The 19,515-nt window shown below is 29.0% G+C and overlaps 4 protein-coding genes across 7 annotated transcripts; 1 reads left to right on the forward strand and 3 right to left on the reverse strand.

Moving 5' to 3' along the window:
• Positions 1 to 569: 569 nt before the first annotated feature.
• On the reverse strand, positions 570 to 5,638 carry LOC123258818 (dynamin-1-like protein). 2 transcript variants are annotated; one of them, XM_044719048.1, is made up of 9 exons: positions 5,325 to 5,638; positions 5,035 to 5,150; positions 4,342 to 4,906; positions 3,788 to 4,035; positions 2,748 to 3,278; positions 2,487 to 2,666; positions 1,277 to 1,607; positions 967 to 1,178; positions 570 to 889 (listed from the first exon to the last, which is right to left on the reverse strand). In XM_044719048.1, the coding sequence occupies exons 2-9, from the start codon at positions 5,134 to 5,136 to the stop codon at positions 833 to 835; spliced, it is 2,226 nt and encodes a 741-aa protein (XP_044574983.1). In that variant the 5' UTR covers positions 5,137 to 5,150; positions 5,325 to 5,638; the 3' UTR covers positions 570 to 832. The 2 variants fall into 2 exon arrangements, with proteins under 2 accessions (XP_044574983.1, XP_044574984.1); XM_044719049.1 differs by having other exon boundaries at positions 5,317 to 5,638.
• Positions 5,639 to 6,953: 1,315 nt separating this feature from the next.
• On the forward strand, positions 6,954 to 11,393 carry LOC123258868 (putative uncharacterized protein DDB_G0291812). 2 transcript variants are annotated; one of them, XM_044719125.1, is made up of 6 exons: positions 6,954 to 7,410; positions 7,512 to 7,792; positions 7,856 to 8,183; positions 8,980 to 10,744; positions 10,859 to 10,940; positions 11,350 to 11,393. In XM_044719125.1, exons 1-5 carry the CDS (start codon positions 7,407 to 7,409, stop codon positions 10,938 to 10,940), a joined length of 2,460 nt encoding a protein of 819 aa, XP_044575060.1. In that variant the 5' UTR covers positions 6,954 to 7,406; the 3' UTR covers positions 11,350 to 11,393. The 2 variants fall into 2 exon arrangements, with proteins under 2 accessions (XP_044575060.1, XP_044575059.1); XM_044719124.1 differs by lacking the exon at positions 11,350 to 11,393 and having other exon boundaries at positions 10,859 to 11,014.
• A 588-nt stretch (positions 11,394 to 11,981) lies between these two features.
• LOC123259130 (probable E3 ubiquitin-protein ligase makorin-1) lies at positions 11,982 to 15,486 on the reverse strand. Of its 2 annotated transcripts, XM_044719401.1 has the most exons (7): positions 15,372 to 15,486; positions 14,945 to 15,283; positions 14,037 to 14,373; positions 13,510 to 13,835; positions 13,152 to 13,308; positions 12,287 to 12,393; positions 11,982 to 12,098 (listed from the first exon to the last, which is right to left on the reverse strand). In XM_044719401.1, coding segments are annotated over exons 1-7 (1,302 nt in total). In that variant the 5' UTR covers positions 15,407 to 15,486; the 3' UTR covers positions 11,982 to 12,097. The 2 variants fall into 2 exon arrangements, with proteins under 2 accessions (XP_044575336.1, XP_044575335.1); XM_044719400.1 differs by lacking the exon at positions 11,982 to 12,098 and having other exon boundaries at positions 12,204 to 12,393.
• Positions 15,487 to 16,335: 849 nt separating this feature from the next.
• On the reverse strand, positions 16,336 to 18,978 carry LOC123259913 (eukaryotic translation initiation factor 3 subunit D). Its single transcript, XM_044720728.1, has 3 exons — positions 18,698 to 18,978; positions 18,569 to 18,614; positions 16,336 to 17,888 (listed from the first exon to the last, which is right to left on the reverse strand). The coding sequence occupies exons 1-3, from the start codon at positions 18,863 to 18,865 to the stop codon at positions 16,438 to 16,440; spliced, it is 1,665 nt and encodes a 554-aa protein (XP_044576663.1). The 5' UTR covers positions 18,866 to 18,978; the 3' UTR covers positions 16,336 to 16,437.
• Between the last annotated feature and the right edge of the window lie 537 nt (positions 18,979 to 19,515).

Consider the following 19,515-nt stretch of genomic DNA (forward strand, 5'->3'; position numbering starts at 1 on the left):
AAACACATAATAATAAAGTTAGCCGACATTTTTTATTTTTTTATTTTGCTTAATTTATTAACTTATAACTGAAAAATATTTTTAAAAAATTGCACTTATAGTTTTTGAAGTTTTTAACAAATAAAAAAATTTTTTTTATTTTTTTGTAATAATTCTTTAATAAAAAAAATCGTAACAATTTTTAGATGCCGGCTAACTTTATTTTCATATAAAACACATGTTAGAAATTTTTTTTAAATTTTATATTAATTAAATTATTAATGACATTAAATTTAGCTGTCATTTAACAATTAAAAAAATTTTTTTAACAAACAAATTTGTTCAAAAAAATAATTTTTAAAAAATTGCATTTTTAATTTTTAAAAATTCCTACATGTAAATTTTTTTTGTCATAATTTATTTGCCATAAAAATGATCAAATATCTGCTAAATTAAATTTCATTATTATGAAAAAAATTCTTCAAGTAAAAATTAAAAAAAAAATTTTTTTTAATTAATTTATTTACATTGTAATTGATTTGTAATAAAAATTAAAAAAATTGACACAATTTTTTCTAAATAAAAATAAATACTGTAAAGAGTTTACATAGATAATTTTTTATTGTGAAATAAAAATTGATACACTGTGTTGATTGATAAATTAATCGTGTTACTTAGTTACGACGTAAAAGATATTAAATAAAAGTAATGATAACAATTGTAATTATAATTAAAAGTAATAATAATAAATGTAAATTTTTTAACACGATTACATCTAGTCTTTGACACTAGCACAGCAAGTAGCAGAAACAGAAACTGCCTTAGCACATTTTATTTATCTTAAACTTCATTATTACCACATGTGCGTTTCACGGATTTCACTAATTATATTGCCTGCTTGTGTCAATGCCTGTAATAAAAAAAATAAATTAATTACAATACAATTATAATAAAAAATAAAAATAATTTTATAATAATTATAAATACCTCCAGCATGTCACTAGTTTCTTTACGTCTAACGGCAATGTGTTCGCTTTCATTTAATAATGCTTCAGCTTGATCCGTTTTGTACAAGTGCGTTACTAACTCGCTTTGTAAATTGTCTCTAACAAAATTAACAAGAAAATGCATGACAGCCTTTGGTACACTGTCTTGAATAGATTTGCGGACAATGAAGAAATACGACTTGATGAGTCTCTCTGCAAACGTTAATGATAAACCAATTTATTATCTTTGACAATGACAGTTAAAATTAAAAAAAAAAAATAGATAAATAAATAAAATAAAATTCAATTACCAATTACATCGCAGTCTCTTTGTTCTCGTTCGCTGAGTTTACGATTATTATTCGTTTGAGAGGGTACTTCGGAAAGCAGATTAACAGCTTTCTGTTGTGGTGAATTTTTCTGCTGCCAATCCTCGATGTTGTTGATTACATCACTACCTTGCATAGATGCTGGGGATTTAGCGCCGTCGCGAGTTCTCACTGGAGAATTTTCAGTTGTACTGGATGAGTCTGTCCTGCCTTGAGGCAGTAAATTACTAAGCAACCAGTGATTTTGACTTTGCTCTTTGTTACTCTGCTCCACAATACCCAATAATTCTTCTTTGTTGTTTACCATTTTATTCTGTTTCAATTGCAAAAATTTATTTTTAATTATTCAATTGATTAGTGGACATCTGACAATTTTTAACAAATTAATTATGATAAAAAAAATATTTTTTTAAATTTACACATAATTTTTTAAAAATTTCTTAACATAATTAAGAAATGACATTGTATCTTGTGAACTATTGACATTTTTAAAGATATAAGCTCATCGTGATGTTACACTCATCGAGACCTTTCATTTGAGTACCCACATCAATTTTTCATATATATATATATATATATATATATATATGAAAAATATATCAAAAATGCATATGGGTACTCCAATGAAAGCTTTTGATAAGTGTAACAGCAAAATGAGCTTATATCTTTAAAAATGTCAATAGTTAAGAAAGTACAGTACAATTTATCATAATTAAGAAACGACCTTGTATCTTGAGAACTATTGACATTTTTAAAAATATAAGCTTACCCCGACATTACACTCATCCAGACCTTTCATTTGAGTACCCACATCAATTTTTCATATATTTATATATATATATATGTATATATGAAAAATATATCAAAAATGCATGTGGGTACTCAAATGAAAGCTCTTGATGAGTGTAACATCGGAATGAGCTTATATATTTACAAACATCAATATTTAAGAAAGTACAGTGCAATTTAATAAAAATCATTATTTAATAAAGCAAAATTTTCATTTTTTATAGTTCACAAGCCACAGCAGTCACATAGTGACTGTAAGATTGCTAGTTTATTAAATTAGAGCTAAAAAATATTTTTTAAAAATTGCACTTAGTTTTTTACAAATTAAAATTTTTAGATGTCAGCTAACTTAATTTTCATCTGTTGATTTCAATATCATTAAATTAATTAAAAAAAAAATTACCACGCCAACAGGTGTTACAGAAGTATTAGAAGCATTGGCAAGTGTTCCATTTTTACGACTATGCTTCATATTATCAATGTCTGTCGATTTTAATAACGAAGAAACTAAAGCCGCTTCTTTGTTAAAATCCGGGTGTTTTGTATTAATATAAGCCAATTCAATAGCAACAAGATTTTTCACCTGAAAAATTAACAAATAAATTTTTTATTTTAAATTTAAAAATTTTTAAGTAATAGTAAATTGTTTTAAATTAATTTTTACCATTGAATTAGTAGTAGGTAACCGTTTACGCAACAATTGAGTTACAGTGTCAACAATGCGTTCGTACAGCTTGGGAAAACGCAGCATTTCATGATGAACTTCAGTACCACAATGCTGAACAATCTCCTGCATCTCCCTGTGGACCAGTTCAACGCACCTCAATGATGGATCCTCCAAGCGGCGGATTTGCCTCTTGACTAGCAACTCGAAGGAGACTTCAGGTACAAATAACGCCGGTCTTGGACCCGTCGCGTTTCTTATGGCAGTGAGAATGTCCATTTTGGTGAGACCGCCGAGCGGATGAATACCGTCCAAGGCTTCTTTGAATAAAACATGAAACACATAACAGATACGTGCTCCACCGCAAAGCGCCGTTGTTTCTATGTTACGTGCTGTGCCTTCAATTGTCGAGCAATAACTGCTCGCAAATTTCATAATTATTCGCAAGAGTGTTTGGCTCTTGTCTGATACATCTTCACCGTAGGAATTTAATAGTGTTTGGTATTGAGAAATCATTACATTTACGCGCGTCTGAAAATTTATTTAAAAATTAATTATCTAAATCAATAAATTTTTTTTAATTATAATAATCAATTTTTAGTAATTAAAATTAATTAAAAAAAATTTTTTTTAATATTTAGAATTAATTTTAAACAATTTTATAAAATTAGTTTTAAGAAAATTAATTTTAAATAATTAAAAAAAATTTTTTTAATTAATTTTGATTATAATTTTAATTTATAACCATTAATTAATCTTAATTAAAATTAAAATTTAATATTTAAAAAATTTGTTAATAAAAATTTATAATACTAAAATTCGTCGACGTTTTTAACTTTTTTTTTTTTTAATAATTAAATTAGAACAAAAAAATATTTTTTAAAAATTGCACTTATAGTTTTTCAAGTTTTTTACAAATGAAAATTTTTTTTAATAATTTTTTCAATAAAAAAAAAATTCTAAAAATTTTTAAATGTCAGCTAACTTAATTTTCATTAAAAATTCTTAATCAATTAAATATTTATAATAATAAAAATTACCTTTAATTCAGGTAAACAATCGCGAATATGATGCATAAGTAAACGATTAAGAGTCTTAGCTAAATACGGAGTACCATTTCTATTAGCTAAAGTCGGATACTTTCTTTGTAAAAACATTGATTCATCTTTCAATGCCTCTTCAATAGTTTTATTATTAATAATATCTTGTTGGGATCTATTAACTACACCTATGATACCAAGTTTAACTGGTATTACACGTCCACAAAGTATCTCTATGGCATCAGTACCTATTAAAAAAAAAAAATTATCATTAAAATACCTATACTTTTTATCTAGAAAAAAAAATGACAATACTGAAGACAGCTGTCAATTTTTTTTAATTTTTGTAATTCAATTACAATTAAAAAATTGCTTCTAAAAATTTTTACTAATAATTTTTTTAATTATTCTAATTACTAATTATTTTTTCAAGTTTTATGTGTAGAATTTTTTTATCAACTTTTTTTTTATAATAATTTGATAGCTATAAAATTGTAAAAAAATGTTTAATGTCTGTGATAAAAAATCATGTAAAAATGCAAGAAGAAAATTACCTGCATCCATAAGATCCAACTTAGTAACAACAGCAAGAGTACGTCTTCCATCCGGGTCAACATCTTTGCTGAACTTCAAGCTCTCGCTGGTGGCCATGTCAGTGTTCGCGGTGACCACAGCGAGAATAATAGAATTAGGATTACAAATATACTTAAGTACCAACTGGCGAATCTGAGACTCGATATCCTCCGGCTGATCGCCGACGGGAACTTTGGTGATGCCCGGCAAGTCAATGAGCGTCAGGTTGACGACTTTGGGGGAGAATATTTTCAGGTTAATTGGCTCGGGGCAAATTCCCTTGTTCCCGCCAGCCATGCGCTCCGTTTCTTTTTCGATTTCTCGACGAACATCGTCGAAGTTTCTGAAGATCCTGTGCTTGTCGTGCAAGAAGGTAGCCCATTCTTCAACGTCAAGAGTTCCATTTTCAGCGTTGCGGTTCTCCCGGTCGTCTTTCGGCGAGTAGACCAATTGGAGCACCAAGGGTCGTCGTGTTACGATTCCAGTCCCGCGGGGCAGGAATGAACGACCTACCAAGCTTTCGATGACTGATGACTTACCAGAACTCTGGATCAATAATTTTGTTAATAAAATAATTATTTTTTAAGAATTTAATGAGAATAATAATAATTCTTGACATAGATTTTTATTGATATTTAATAACCCTAAATAAAATGTATAAATAATAAACTAACCTGCGTTCCCAATACGACAATCTGAGGCAACTGAATGACATCTGCTCCAATAGTGTTGAAAACATCCTGAAGCTTATTTATTACAGGTATCAGAGCCTCCATGTTTCTACTAAAACCTAAAAAATTCCACGAATTAGTCGCTAAAATATAATTGTACGCACACACTGAATTATCAATAACATCGTGCCAATAAAATTACACTCCAATATTTAACAACTACAAAGTGACATTACAGCTGATTGCAATATTTAAACCGAATAATAATAAACAATTTATTCTCACGTAATAACCTTTGTCTCGGTAGTCACTTTTGCTCAACTTTTCTTGTTTCAACCGCTTACAAATAAAATTTCAACTGCTTTATTCCAACCACCATCCACCAATCACCAGCTTCAAGCTCTGTCCGCCAGAATCACAAGTCTCCTCACCGCTCCCCGCTGTTTTATTTTGAATTTTTTTTGCTTTCTCCAACGTTCCTCAAACACCAACACACCATGTGTTCTTGGAGAACAATTACTCTCTGCAACAAAGGAGACTTGTAATTGAACAGGCCAATTGCAATCTCAACATTTAAACATATATTTGTATGTTTATATACATGCCTAACAATAGTTTAATAAAAAAAATTATTGACAAGCGCTATAATGATTTACCAAAAAATATTGTTGTAGGTGGCGCCACTGTTATTTTTTACTTTTGTAGTACTAATTTTATTTTGTTGACAAGTAGTTAACTGCAGTATCACCTTTACTTGGTTGCAATTGAAATTTAAAGTTTATTATTTTTTAATAAATTAAACAAAGGTTCTTTATACAAAATGAGTAAGTTATTTATTTAAAATATTTTTTTTACTGTCAGCTGATTGTTAATTTTGACAACTCACTGTTTTATTATGAAATTTTATTTAACAGATATTTAAGAATTTTTGTAAATAAATTATGAAAATTAATTACAATAATAAAGTTAGCCGACATTTTCGATTTTTTTATTTTGCTTAATTTATTAAATTACAACTAAAAAATATTTTTTTAAAAAATTGCACTTATAGTTTTTCAAGTTTTTAACAAATAAAAAAAATTTTTTTTATTTTTTTGAAATAATTCTTTAATAAAAAAAAATCATTAAAATTTTTAGATGCCGGCTAACTTTATTTTTATAAATTAATTTAGCACATATTTAATAAGTTTAAAAATTTTATAACAAATAAATTATAGTAAGAAAAAATTATAAAAAAAAATTGACATGTAGAAATTTTGAAATATAAAAAATGCAATTTTTTAAAAATAATTTTTTGGAACAAATTTCTTTGTTAAATAAAATTAAAAAATTTGTCAAGTGACTACTAACTTTAATATCACAAATAAATTATAACAAAAAAATGATACTGAACTTAGCTGACAGCTGTCAATTTTTTTAATTTTCATAACAAAAATCAGTTACAATAAAAAAATAACTATAAAAATTTTAACTAATAATTTTTTTTTAATTTTTACATGTGAAATATTCTTTTTATAATAACTTTTATTATTATAAAATTATAAAAAAATTTCTAATACCTGTCAAATATCAGTGTCATAAAAAAAAGCTGTAAGAATTTAAAAAAATTAAAAATTCAATTTTTTTAAAAATAATTTTTTAGAATAAATTTATTTATTAAAAAAAATTAAAAAATACTCAAAAGACAGCTGACTTCAATGATATTTTTATTTGTTAAAAAAAAATATTTATTTGACATTAAAGAATCCAATAATAAACAACACAATTAAAATATTTAAGAACAATTTTTCTTCCCGCAACCAAGATGGCGCTGATGTCATCTTCTGTAACGTAAAATAGCAATAATGACAATAACAACAATAATAGTAATTGTAATACAGAGAATGTTTATTATTATTATTAAACTTTTTTTCCAGAATTACCAGCCTACCAGTCACTGACTGTCACACACTGTACATATACGTACTCTCACGTACACATTTATACAAGGTCAGTTATACGTACAGCGATAGTAATAGTATCGAGTACTATTAATATGTACAGGCGTTCACGCTTCGAGTATATATACAGAAAATATATTGTCGATTGTAGCGTTTACCCACAACACAAGGAAGTATTACCAGCAATGGGGATTAAAAATTAAATACATCCACCAATATTTATAAATATACACACACTCAGCATTGATAAGTTTAAAGCAATGCAATTGCATAATAACAAACCAGATACTTGTTAAAAGTACTATTGGTGTCACGTAACAATAATTATTTGTCGTAATACAATAGTTATTACAATGGGAACAATTTAAAAAAATAATGGAGTCAGTTTTGCCGTAAATAAATTACAAGTTGGCTTTTTAATAACTTGCTACGAATATGGGTGAGTTTATTTTTGTTTACATTATTTTTCTGTTTATTTATTTTTTATTGATAAGCGGTGAGAGTGTAAGTGAGTGATAAATAAATAAACTTATTTTTCAGTGATGGCTGAGAGTGAACAGAAATCGAGGATAGAGACAAACACAGCCTCAGCAAGCCGACTCCAATGGCTTCGTCAACGTCGCGAAGCACTCGAAGAAAAGCTAGCTCGCAAAAATAATGAGCTGAAAAATTTGTGCATCGACGAAGCCGAACTGACAGGTATTTTGCCTCCAGAGATTCCCTTGGATCCGGGAGAGAGTCCGCCGCTTTTTCGCAGGCGAGTTGGAACTTCATTTGCATACCCGCAGAATCTTATCAATAAACTCAAGAGCAGCGAAGCTGTAAGTTTTATCATAATTTTAAATGAAATAAAATTATTGTTGATGATTAACTGTTAATAATAGGAAGAATCAGCGTTGGAATTGGAACGTCAAGTACAAACAAGTATTGCCACAGCGGCGTTCGCTATCTGCAGTGATTCATCGGAAAGCAAAGCAGTTCGCAGAAAGCACCGATCAGTTTATCAGCAAGCTCAAAGACGTATTAAGGAGTTGGATACAAGGTTGACTTTTATCCGACTGAGCTATGGACAATTACCCAGGCGGCCTAATATCGCCGAGTCGACACCCTGGCAATCTTCTATTTTTTCTGATGATACTGCTCTACCGTCTGGCTCGACTTACGCCAAACATAAATCAAAAAAACCCCGCCCGCCATTCAATGCAGCTCCAGGTTAAATTATGAAATTAATTATTGAATTTTGTTAAATTGCACTGTACTTTCTTAAATTTCGACGTTTTTAAAGATATGAGCTCATCCCGATGTTACACTCATCAAGAGCTTTCATTTAAGTACCCACTTGCATTTTTGATATATTTTTCATATATACATATATATGATATATATATAAATATATAAAATATATGAAAAATTGATGTGGGTACTCAAATGAAAGGTCTCGATGGGTGTAATGTTGGGGTGAGCTTATATCTTTAAAAATGTCATTAGTTTTTAAGATATTTATTAAATTTCACTGTACTTTCTTAAATATTGACATTTTTAAAGATATAAGCTCATCCGGATGTTACACTCATCAAGAGCTTTCATTTGAGTACCCACATCAATTTTTCATATATTTATATATATTATATATATGAATATATGAAAAATATATCAAAAATGCATGTGGGTACTCAAATGAAAGCTCTTGATGAGTGTAACATCCGGATGAGCTTATATCTTTAAAAATGTCAATAGTTCACAAGATACAATGTCATTTCTTAATTATAAATCTACAGACAAAGTATTTTCGAATGCAGCTTAAATACTTATCATAATAAATTGACTATCAATGAGAACGATATGAAACCTTGAAAAGGCACAAATTCAAATTAAGACTTTGGCAATGACACTAAATTTAACTAAAAAAACAATTTATCATTAACTATCCTGGACACAAAATTTTTCTTATTCTTTTATAATATAGATTAGATAAATTATATATTGAATAAAAAATAATTTATTGCAGATAAAATCTTAAACCCGCAACTAACTTACGATAAGTCATCAAAAGTAATTAGTCCTGATGAGTCGTCGCTGACGTCAGTCCACGATCAGAATCACTTTAAAAACGACAAGAGTGACTGGCTGAACGAAGGTTCAGTATTAGGAGGTGGCAGCAGTAAAAGTTCTCGAAGCGACGGAATTCACGATTTGAATGAAAACTCCGACATATATATCCTCGGAAATCAACAACACCGTGTGTCTACGTACTCTCACGACTCAGACGAAGTATCTCTGCACCACAAGCACCCCCAATTACCCGAAAGGACTTACCGCATGATCTCCAACAAAGAAGACAGTACTCCAAATTTGTGGCCTAAACGCCAAAGCGAGGTGCCATACTACAACCAGCGCCAGCTATCAAGCACTTACAAGCAACCTTCTCCTAGATATCACCATTACTATCACCAGAGCCAGTTGTCGCCTAATATCAGCGAGATTCTCCCCTCGTCCCAGTCAGTCGGCGCCAATATTGAGACAACTGGAAAATTTGAGTTAACAACAAATCAATACCGCTCCCGGTTACCTTACTATCCCTCAGATCCATTCGTCCACGTTTCTTCTAATGAAAATTTCGAACAAATTCCTCCAGTTTTACACGAGCGAAATTCAATGCAAGATAAATTACTTAAAAGGAATAATCATCAAAGCATGCCGCCTATTTCTCGGCGCCAAGAATTTGCAAGCTCTGCTGACAGCTGGGTAATTAATGGAGATGAAATTCTCTGGCCGGGTGTTAATACAGAGTATCAACAACAGCAACAGCATCAGCAGCAACATCCTGATAGATTTGGCAGCATAGATCGCCGGAAATATGCGGGTAATATTAATTACCAAGCAAACGCTCTTGACCTTGGGCAAGGTTTGATGACCCTGGGACCTCAAGTTGGAGGGCTCAAGCCGGTCCAGACCAAGTTCGTGAAGCAAAGCAATGTCACTGGGTTCACTAGCAGTCAAAACAACCCCAAATATTTGGGCAGCAATACAAAGGGTCCAGCTAGACCTGAACGACTTAACTTGTCGCAGTCACGCACTCTTTTAAGGACTCAGTCGCTGGGCAGTGTTGAGACTTGGCACCAGGAAGACAATAAGTCAATTACTCCTGTGGTAGAGACCACTGCTGCGATTACTCTACCTTCCCCGACGGCTGGCTCCGTCTTTCACAGCATTGTTGAGGACAGCCCAGGCCCGGATACCCGGAGCTCGTACAGAGATTCTGAAAAAGAGTGGTACGAGACCTCCATTGACCTGGACTACTCTAAGCCTCCCGCCACCTTGTCCCAGACGCTCAAGAACCTTGAAATCCCCGCTGAATCAAACACCCGGCTGTCTAGCAGTAAATCAATAAACGGCGACGCCTTTGAACCCTCGAACTTTGCGTCTCCGGACAATAAATTAGCTACCGATGGGAGGACTATTATTCACCCCGGAAAGTATCAGCCTTATAAAGAGGTCACCAAGCCCTTTGAGATGTCGGACTTTTATAAATATTCTACAAAATTCAGGAAAAAAATTGAACCTAATAATCAGCCTAAGAATTTGAATAATAATAATAATAATAATTGTAGTAATAATAATAATGTTAATATTAATGGGATTGAAAGTGATAGTGTGGAGAATAATATGGGATTTAGTCGGCAGAGAATTTCAACGCCCCACGTGCCTCTCGTGCAAGCGAGAATTAATCCAGCTCAACCAATTTTACCCTGTCAGTCCCACATTGCCCGAAGGTATATTTTTGATTTTATTTATTTTGTTTTATTATTTGCTAAAAACGCTTTTTTTAATTTGGTTTTATTTATTTTTTCTTTTTTTTCATTTGGGTTTTATAAATATTCAAACAGAGGCAATGAGAGTGACAATAAAGACTGCAGCAACGTACAACCATCTCAACAGCCCTCGTCTAAAGACTCTACTGTTGTATAGTTATTTATATTAATTTATTTAGCAGTTATTTAATTGTTTTTTTTTATTTTTGTAAGAAATTAGAGGAAAATAATTGACAGAAATTAAAAAAAATTAAAAATTATTTTTTGGAACAAATTTGTTTGTTAAAAAAAAAAATTGACGTAAAAATTTAAAATGCAATTTTTTTAAATAATTTTTGCAACAAATTTGTTTGTTACAAAAAAAATTAACATGTGAAAATTTAAAAAAATTAAAAATACAATTTTTAAAAAATAAATTTTGGAACAAATTTGTTTGTTAAAAAAAAATTGACATAAAAATTAAAAAAAAATTAAAAATGTAATTTTTTAAAAATAATTGCAACAAATTTTTTTGTTAAAAAAAATTAAAAAAATTGTCAAGTGACTGCTAAATTCAACGTCATTAGTTATTTATACAATTAATTTACTTATATTATAATAATTATTAATTATAAAACTTTAAATTATATTGTTTTCATTATAATTAGCCCGAGTGATAAATTTTATTTTTCGAATGATTTTTAAATAAAAAAATTAATTCATAATTATTATTATTAGGTAATAAAAATGATCTTTTACTAGCACTGCTTATTGTTACACATAATAATATATATATATGATTTTTTACAAGTAATAAAAAATATACTGTCAAGAAATAACAACACTGTTTTTTTTTTTAGTAGGATATAATTTTAATTATCTTTTTTTTTCTTCTAATCAATCATTTAAAACTAAGTTTAACAATTACAAAATATAATGTATGAAAAAAAAAAAGTGTAAAAAATAATAGAAGTAATGAGTGAGCAGAAGAAAATTTAAATCACCTCAACAAGTATTTGCTTAGTACTTATTTATATGCCAACATTGAGATACCGTTTTTAATTTAAATTAATTATGAATATCAATTATAATAATAATAACAATGTTTTCACTATTAAACTATTGTACATTACACTCGTAATTAACGCACTTTAGCAATAACACATTTATTGTTTTATTTTTATTTTGTTTACCCGATAACCTTTATATTTTTTTTTACTATCAGATTAACTATTATCTTTTTAGTGTATTACCAAAAAAGAATAATATTCATCTAAGTATAATTGTAAAACACTTATAAAGCCACGATTAATGAATTGTAACTTGTCTTGGAAATCTATATGAAGAAACAAAAAAAAAATTTTTTTTATATATATATATATCACAAAACAATTCTTGAAAATATTTTTATATTATTATTAATTATTATTTTGCGTGAAAATCAAAGATTGGTGTTTATTTTTTTTTTTAATTATTTTAAGTTTAATTAATTAATTAATCACATAAGGACGAAAAGGTTTTTACCAGACGGAATCTTCAGAATCTGAGAGTAAAACGACAACCTCGTCATGATCATCCATGTAAATCCAACGGTTGTCTCTTTCTTCCAGAAAATTCCACAATATTAATTGCTAAAATATAATAATTATTGTTTCAATATTAAAAAAAAAAAAATTATTTTTAAATTATTAGAAACTTGACAATTTTTTTTATTTTTCTTAAAAAATAAATTAAGTATAAAAAAATTTTTTTATAAGTTTTTAGTTTTCAAAAATAGAATTTTTTTTTTTATATAATTTATTGTTTAAAAAAATTATCAAATGTCTCTCAATTTCAGTACACGGAAAGAACAAGATTACACTGAATATCATCCCAGATTATATTGAGTGAGAAAAAATTTTAGATAGTAGCTAGTATAATCCAGATAACAATGAATATAATCCAGATTACAATGAGTATAATCCAGATATCACGCAGTATAATCTGGATTTTTTTAGCTACTATCTGAAATTTTTTATCACCGCAGATATCACCGAGTGTAATCTGGGATGATATCCAGTGTCACCTTGTTCTTTCTGTACATAAAAAAATGATTTTGAAATTATTAGACACGACAATTTTTCTTGAAAAATAAATTAAGTATACAAATTTTTTTTTTATAATTTTTAAGTTTCCAAAAATCGAATTTTTTTAACAAACTTTTTTTAGCTATAAATTATTTTTTATAAAAATTATCAAATGTCTCAATTTCAGTTTAAAAAAAAATAATAATAAAAAAAAAATAATAAAAAAAAATAATAAACAAAAAATAATAAAAAAAAATAATAATAAAAAAAATAATAAAAAAAAAATAATAATAAAAAAAAAATAATAATAAAAAAAAAAATACCTGAAGGAAATCAATTTCACCGCTAGAATGAGAAGCTTGACGTGCTGGTGGACCAACATCAGCTTTAGTTCCATCAGGTAAGGCATGAAGATAAAAGCATTTATTGCCAAAGGGACATTTTCCTTGGCCCTTGTTAAAGTATTTGCAATCCTTCTGACTATTAAAAAAAAATTATTATTAATTAATTAATTAATAGTATTATAATACTTATTACCATTTTAATCTTATAAATATTTATCTCCGAGTTCCAACCAATGAAATTAAAATTATAAATAGATGCAAATTTGCCAAGACATTAAATATACTTCATACGTATAAATGAAGGTCTTGCATGTAAGATTGCAAAAAACATAATTACCTCAGCGCTCCTTTATACTCGACAATAAGTTTCTCCTTTTCTTCTTTAGTGTCCACCCAGTAGATACTGGGACAAACAAAGTCTGACGAAATCCGGCATTCCGGGCACGAGCGTATGATTTTGTTATCAAACTGTTTAGCTTGTCGCCATTTTCTAATGCAGCTCAGACAAAAACAGTGATTGCAGTTCGGCAAGATACCGAATCTCCTCTGCTCGCGTGACGTTTTTTCCATTATCACTTCGAAACAAACTCCACAGGCTTTGCTGCGGCTACGCTGGATAGCAAATGACTCTTCCATATCAGCCTCATGTTGTTTTATACACGCCTTTTGATTTAATAAAAATTAATTTCGTAATAATTTTTGTTACAAATAAATTACGGCAAAAAAAATTGACATGTAGAAATTAAAAAATTCAATTTTTTTTTAAATAATTTTTCAGTATAAATATTTTTGATAAATAAAATAAATTTTTTTCCCTCAAAAATAATAAATAAAATAATAAAAAAAAAAAAAAAAAAAACTTACACTTGTATGTTGCTGTCGACGTTCTTTGTTGAAGGGATGAAGGGCAGCACTACCACAAAGATCACAAATGTCTCCATGTAAGTAAGAACACTCGAGTTTTTTACATACTCCACTTGATTCTGCATAAGGACAAAGAGGTTCCGACGCTGGGTTTAGAGTTTGCCCAGTATTATTAACCGCCCTGGCGTAAGATTCTGGTTTAGTTGTTCTGATCGACGACATATCAACGTTGCTGTCATCTCCATCTTCCAGGTCACAATTTATACCACCAGTCAGGGTGTTTGGTACGAAAACTGGCGCTTTGACCCACTCAGTTGGTTCATAATTATTTGTATTCCTAAAATTTAAAAAATTTATGGAATTTCATAAAAAATATGGAAATTAATTATGACTTTAAAATTACCAGTCATTTGACCATTTTTATTCTTTTTTAATAAACAAATTTGGCCGGAAAAATTATATTAAAAAATTGCATTTTTATTTTTTTTTTAAATTTCTACATGTCAATTTTTTTTTGCTATATTTTCTTTATTACAAAAATTATAAAATATTTATTAAGTTAATTTTCATTAATTTAGAAAATTTTTTATTATTTTTTTAAGAAATAAATTATAGCAAAAAAAAATTGAAAATTTTTCAAAAAAATAAAATGATTGGTAACTTTAGTGTCATAAAAATAATTTACAAATTTAGGAATTAAAATTTATAATACAAAAGTTAGCTGACGTTTTTAATTTTTTTTTATTTATTAAATTAAAACTAAAAAATATTTTTTAAAAATTGCACTTAAAATTTTTTTGCAAACAAAATTTTTTTTTATTGTTTTGTAATAATTTTTTTATTAAAAAAAAATTCTAAAAATTTTGATTGGTCTGCTAACTTAATTTTAAAAAATTAAAATGACTTACGAAAAGGACGAGGATGAGTGAGCAGCGTCTGTGAGAGAAGATGCTGCAGCAGACGAGGTTGAACTTAATATTGAGTCAATGTCCTGGCTGGCATCAGAACGAACTGCTGACATTCCAGAGCTGGTGGAGGATGTGTGGCCATAACGACAGCGGTTGCCGAACTTGCAGGTTCCCCATTTGAAAAAGCGACAAGGAACCTGACTAGCCCCTTGCTCGGAGGTGTTGGTGTTGTTGTTCGACTCACTCACATCAATCATTTCATCTTGCTCACCAGACTGCTGACTTGTATGTCGATACCGGCAGTTATCACCCTCTCGACACAGGCCATTTTTGTAGTAACTTAAACAGTCAGATTTATATTATTGTATATTAATTATTAAATAAAAGTGTCATAGCAATTTAATTATTAATTATTGTAATTTCTCACCGGCAAACAATGTTTCGAGTCCAGTCGTCGGCCATTTGCTGCTGAAAACATATATAAACATGTGTGTCAAGTAGTGTATGTATACACACTATTTGCTCTTATATAGCTATACTTTTCTTCGAGCGTACAATATATAAACTATTTATACTCCCATCATGCGCAGATTATTATGCGCAGTAGGTTTTGACTTGCCGCGAAATTTTAAATTTAGAATTTTCAGTCCAATTTTTTGACAATTAATTAAATTATAAAAAATACAATTATTTATAATTTTTTTAATTAAAAAAATCATTATGAAAATTAATTTCGTAGATATTTAATAATTTTTCTAATGAATTAATTACTACATAAAAAAAATTAAAAAAAAATTGACGTTTAGAAAATTTACTAAAAATATAATTTTTCAGAACAAATTTTTTTGTTAAATAAAATTAAAAAATGGTCAAGTGACAGTTAACTTTAATATCATAAATTATTGACATTTAAGTTAACAGTCGCTTGACTATTTTTTAATTTTTTTTAATAAATAAATTTTCTCCAAAAAATTATTTCTAAAAAATTGCATTTTCTATTTTTTTAATTTTCTAAATGTCAATTTTTTTTCTCATTTTCTTTAACATAATTTATTTGTTGAGAAAATTATTAAAATTATAAAATATCTGTTAAATCAATTTTCATTAAATTATTACAAAAAAATTCCACACAGATTTGAAAAATTGCTCGTGCAATTTTTTTCAAATACTTTTTTTACTTGTAATTATATTTAAAAAATTATTTATAATTTTTTTTTTAATTACTCAAGATGGAATTTAAAGAAAAAAAAATTTTTTTACTATAATTACTTATTAAAAAAAATTTTTAAAATTATTTAATCTCCCTACTAAGTTTTTAAACTTAAAATAATAAAAATAAAATAAAAATTTATAATTAAAAAAATGATTTAATTTCAAAAAAATACAAAAAATTTTCCAGTTTAATTATTTATTAATCCAAACTAAAAATAATTGTAGTTAGTACAATATATAATTGATAGTATTAGCCAAATAATACAAAATTGTGAATCTGCTTAATTCTGGAACGCGTCATTGACCATTTCATCTTCATCCTCTTCCTCCTCATCCTCGCTTTCAAAAGTGTTATCCGGAATATCATACAATCTTATCATTGGCTTATTCGGGTCCTTCATGATCAAGTACTTTCCATCCTTCTGCTTCAAGCAAATGTCAATAATACAACGCAAGATTCCCCAAGCATTGTCCATGTTCAAATTAATCTGCCTTGCAAACTCAATAGGCTTGTACTGCTGAGTTCCCAAAATAACATGCTTGGAAGAGTCGCGAACGCTAGCACGAGAGACATATCCAAACTTAATTTGATCAGAGCCAGCAAGGAGAGCCTGAACAGTCCACTTGGCGAGTTTGCAAGCGTTGTTCCTCAACTCATTAGCAAGAACAGCTCCTCTCTGAGTGTCCAATTTTTGACGCCACTCAACTCCGTTAGCTAGTTTAGAATCCCACTCGTTCAAAGCTTTGATGGTCAAGAATTGGGTCTCTCCATTAGGACCCTGCAAGACAGCATCGTGTTCGCAACGACAAACTAGAGTGATTCCGTTGTTCAGGTCCCATTTGCGGTACCGGTAAGCGACGGAGGCGACATCGCCTTCCTCTTCTTCGGAAATGAAAGGATTTCCTTCGTCAAATTTAAAGCGAGATTCGCTAGACTTCAAAACTTGTTGGGAGAAGTTGTGATTGATAAAAGTAGCCTCTAAGGCTAAATTTCGTGGAGAATTCAAAGAATTTCCGTCATCTTGTGGAGGCTCAACGCTAGTTTCATTAACTGTTAGCAAATCAAACTCCGTATTGTCTCTCTTATCGAAGAAAAGTTTATCTCCGATTTTTTCGATGACAATATCCCAACTGTAATTACTCCTGGTGCAACACATGATCGTAGCCAGAATGGCGTCGGTAGCAAAGACCGTTCCCTCGGTCTTGGACAATTTTCGGATCACTGGGTCATCAGTAGTAGTAACAGTGTGGAAAATTCTATCCACACGTTGCAGCGGCTTTTCATTTTTGACGTTGACTCGATCATAAGTCTTGTCGTAGTATTCAAGAGACCCACAGCATAAAATGTCTTCTCCGTCCTTGATGTTAGGCAAGCTGAGCTTGCCCAAACGAGGGAAGTCCATTTCTTCAATGGTCGACCAGTCGGGACGCACAGTTACAGAAGCGTCCCGGTTTTTGTTCGGCGGGTTGTTTTTGTTGTTGCGACCCCAGCGCTTGGTTTGACCTTTGCGCTCGCGTTCGCGCAGCTTCATCTTACCCAGCTGTTGCAGGGCGTTCATTCCACCGCGCTGGCCGCCGCGGCCGCGGAGGTTGCGCTGGTTCTTGTTGAAACGCCCACGTTGGTATGGAGGTTTTTGCACGCGAGTCGTGTCCACTAGGTGGAAGGTTGACTCATCTTCGTCGTGGTAGTATGCGTACTGGCTACCGGATCCAAATTGAGATTGGTATTTGTCTGGAATTATTTAATAATTAATTATTAATTATGATTCAAGTAGAATTTATCAAAATTGATAGTAATTTTATTATTATGATTTAGCCAACATTTAAAAATTTTTTTTATTTTTTAATTATTAAATTTTAATGAAAAAAATTTAACATAAAATTCTACAAGTAGAAATTTTAAAAAATTAAGAGTTTTTAAAAAGATTTTTGATTTATTGATTTTTGTTAGAAAATTTGATTTTTTAACAAAAATCAAATTATTATTAATCAAATCTTCATTATTTTTATTATTTATCAAATCTATTATTCATTTTTGTTAAAAAATTTGATTTTTCAAGAAAAATCAAATTTTTATTAATCAAATCTTCATTATTGTTATTATTATTATTATTTTGGATTTTTGTTAAAAAATTTTATGAAAATTAATATAGCACATATATTATAATTTTAAGAATTTTTTTAAAAAATAAATTATGTCAAAGAAAATGAGAGAAAAAAATTGACATTTAGAAAATTAAAAGAAAAAAAATCCAATTTTTTAGAAATAATTTTTCGGAGAAAATTTATTTATTAAAAAAAAATTAAAAAATTGTCAAGCAACAGCTAACTTTCATGTCATAAAAATTTGAAAAATTGTAAGATATCTGCTAACGGCAGCATATAATTTTAGGTTATGAATTAAAAACTTACTTGTGAATTTTTTGTCCTGGAAAGCAACGCCGGTCCAGTCAGAAATCTATAAAAAATTAAAGTAAATTAATTTAGTTACTCTAAATAATTTTTATGAAAGTAATAAATAAATAAAAATGCAAAACTTACTTTTCCTAATCTATCGCCTTTAGAAAATGGCTGATATGGAATGTCGCGGAACTGATCCGGCAACTCACAAGGTCCCCATCCATCAGGGTTGTTCTGAATAGCTGGTGCTGTAAAATGCACTTCTGTTTCAACTACCGGCTCCTCGATTTTATCGTCGGTCAAAGTCATTTTTTAATTAATTTTTAACACTGTGACTAACTTTTTAAGTTTGTTACAATACGGCCTATAACTTTCTCGACACGTTGCCTAGAAGCTAGAGATGGCCATTATACACCTCCGTACAATACGCGGCATCTCTATATGAGAGAAGCTGTTGAGTACTTGCCTTTAGTCGTTCTACTTACGCGCCATCTTAATTTAAATTTGAATTAGTTCTAATTTTTGACAGTAGAGAGCGCACGTGTTTTTATCTAATCCGTAAAATTTCTTCGTTAAACTATCAATTTGGATTTTTTTGACAATTCAATCGGTTAAATTTATAAAAATAAAAAAAATAGTATCAGAAACTATACTAAAAAATAAATGATAAAAATAGAAGATATTTTTTCCATAAATAAAATAATATAAAATAAAATGAAGGATGCAATTTATTTTTCTCAGTACGTAAAATGTCAATACGTAATTAACAATAAAATATAATAATTAGTCTTAATAAAATAGTGGTAAAAAATAGCTTAAAATTAGACGAACATAAATATCTTAAAAAAGTAAGTTATAATTTATAATTATTACAGAAGCATAGGTTGATTATATGACATTTATTTATAAACAAAAAAAAAATGATGAGCATTAGAGTTTTATAAAATAATACTGGACTA

The sequence above is a fragment of the Cotesia glomerata genome, linkage group LG2 (genome assembly GCF_020080835.1).
Source record: "Cotesia glomerata isolate CgM1 linkage group LG2, MPM_Cglom_v2.3, whole genome shotgun sequence".
Taxonomy (NCBI): domain Eukaryota; kingdom Metazoa; phylum Arthropoda; class Insecta; order Hymenoptera; family Braconidae; genus Cotesia; species Cotesia glomerata.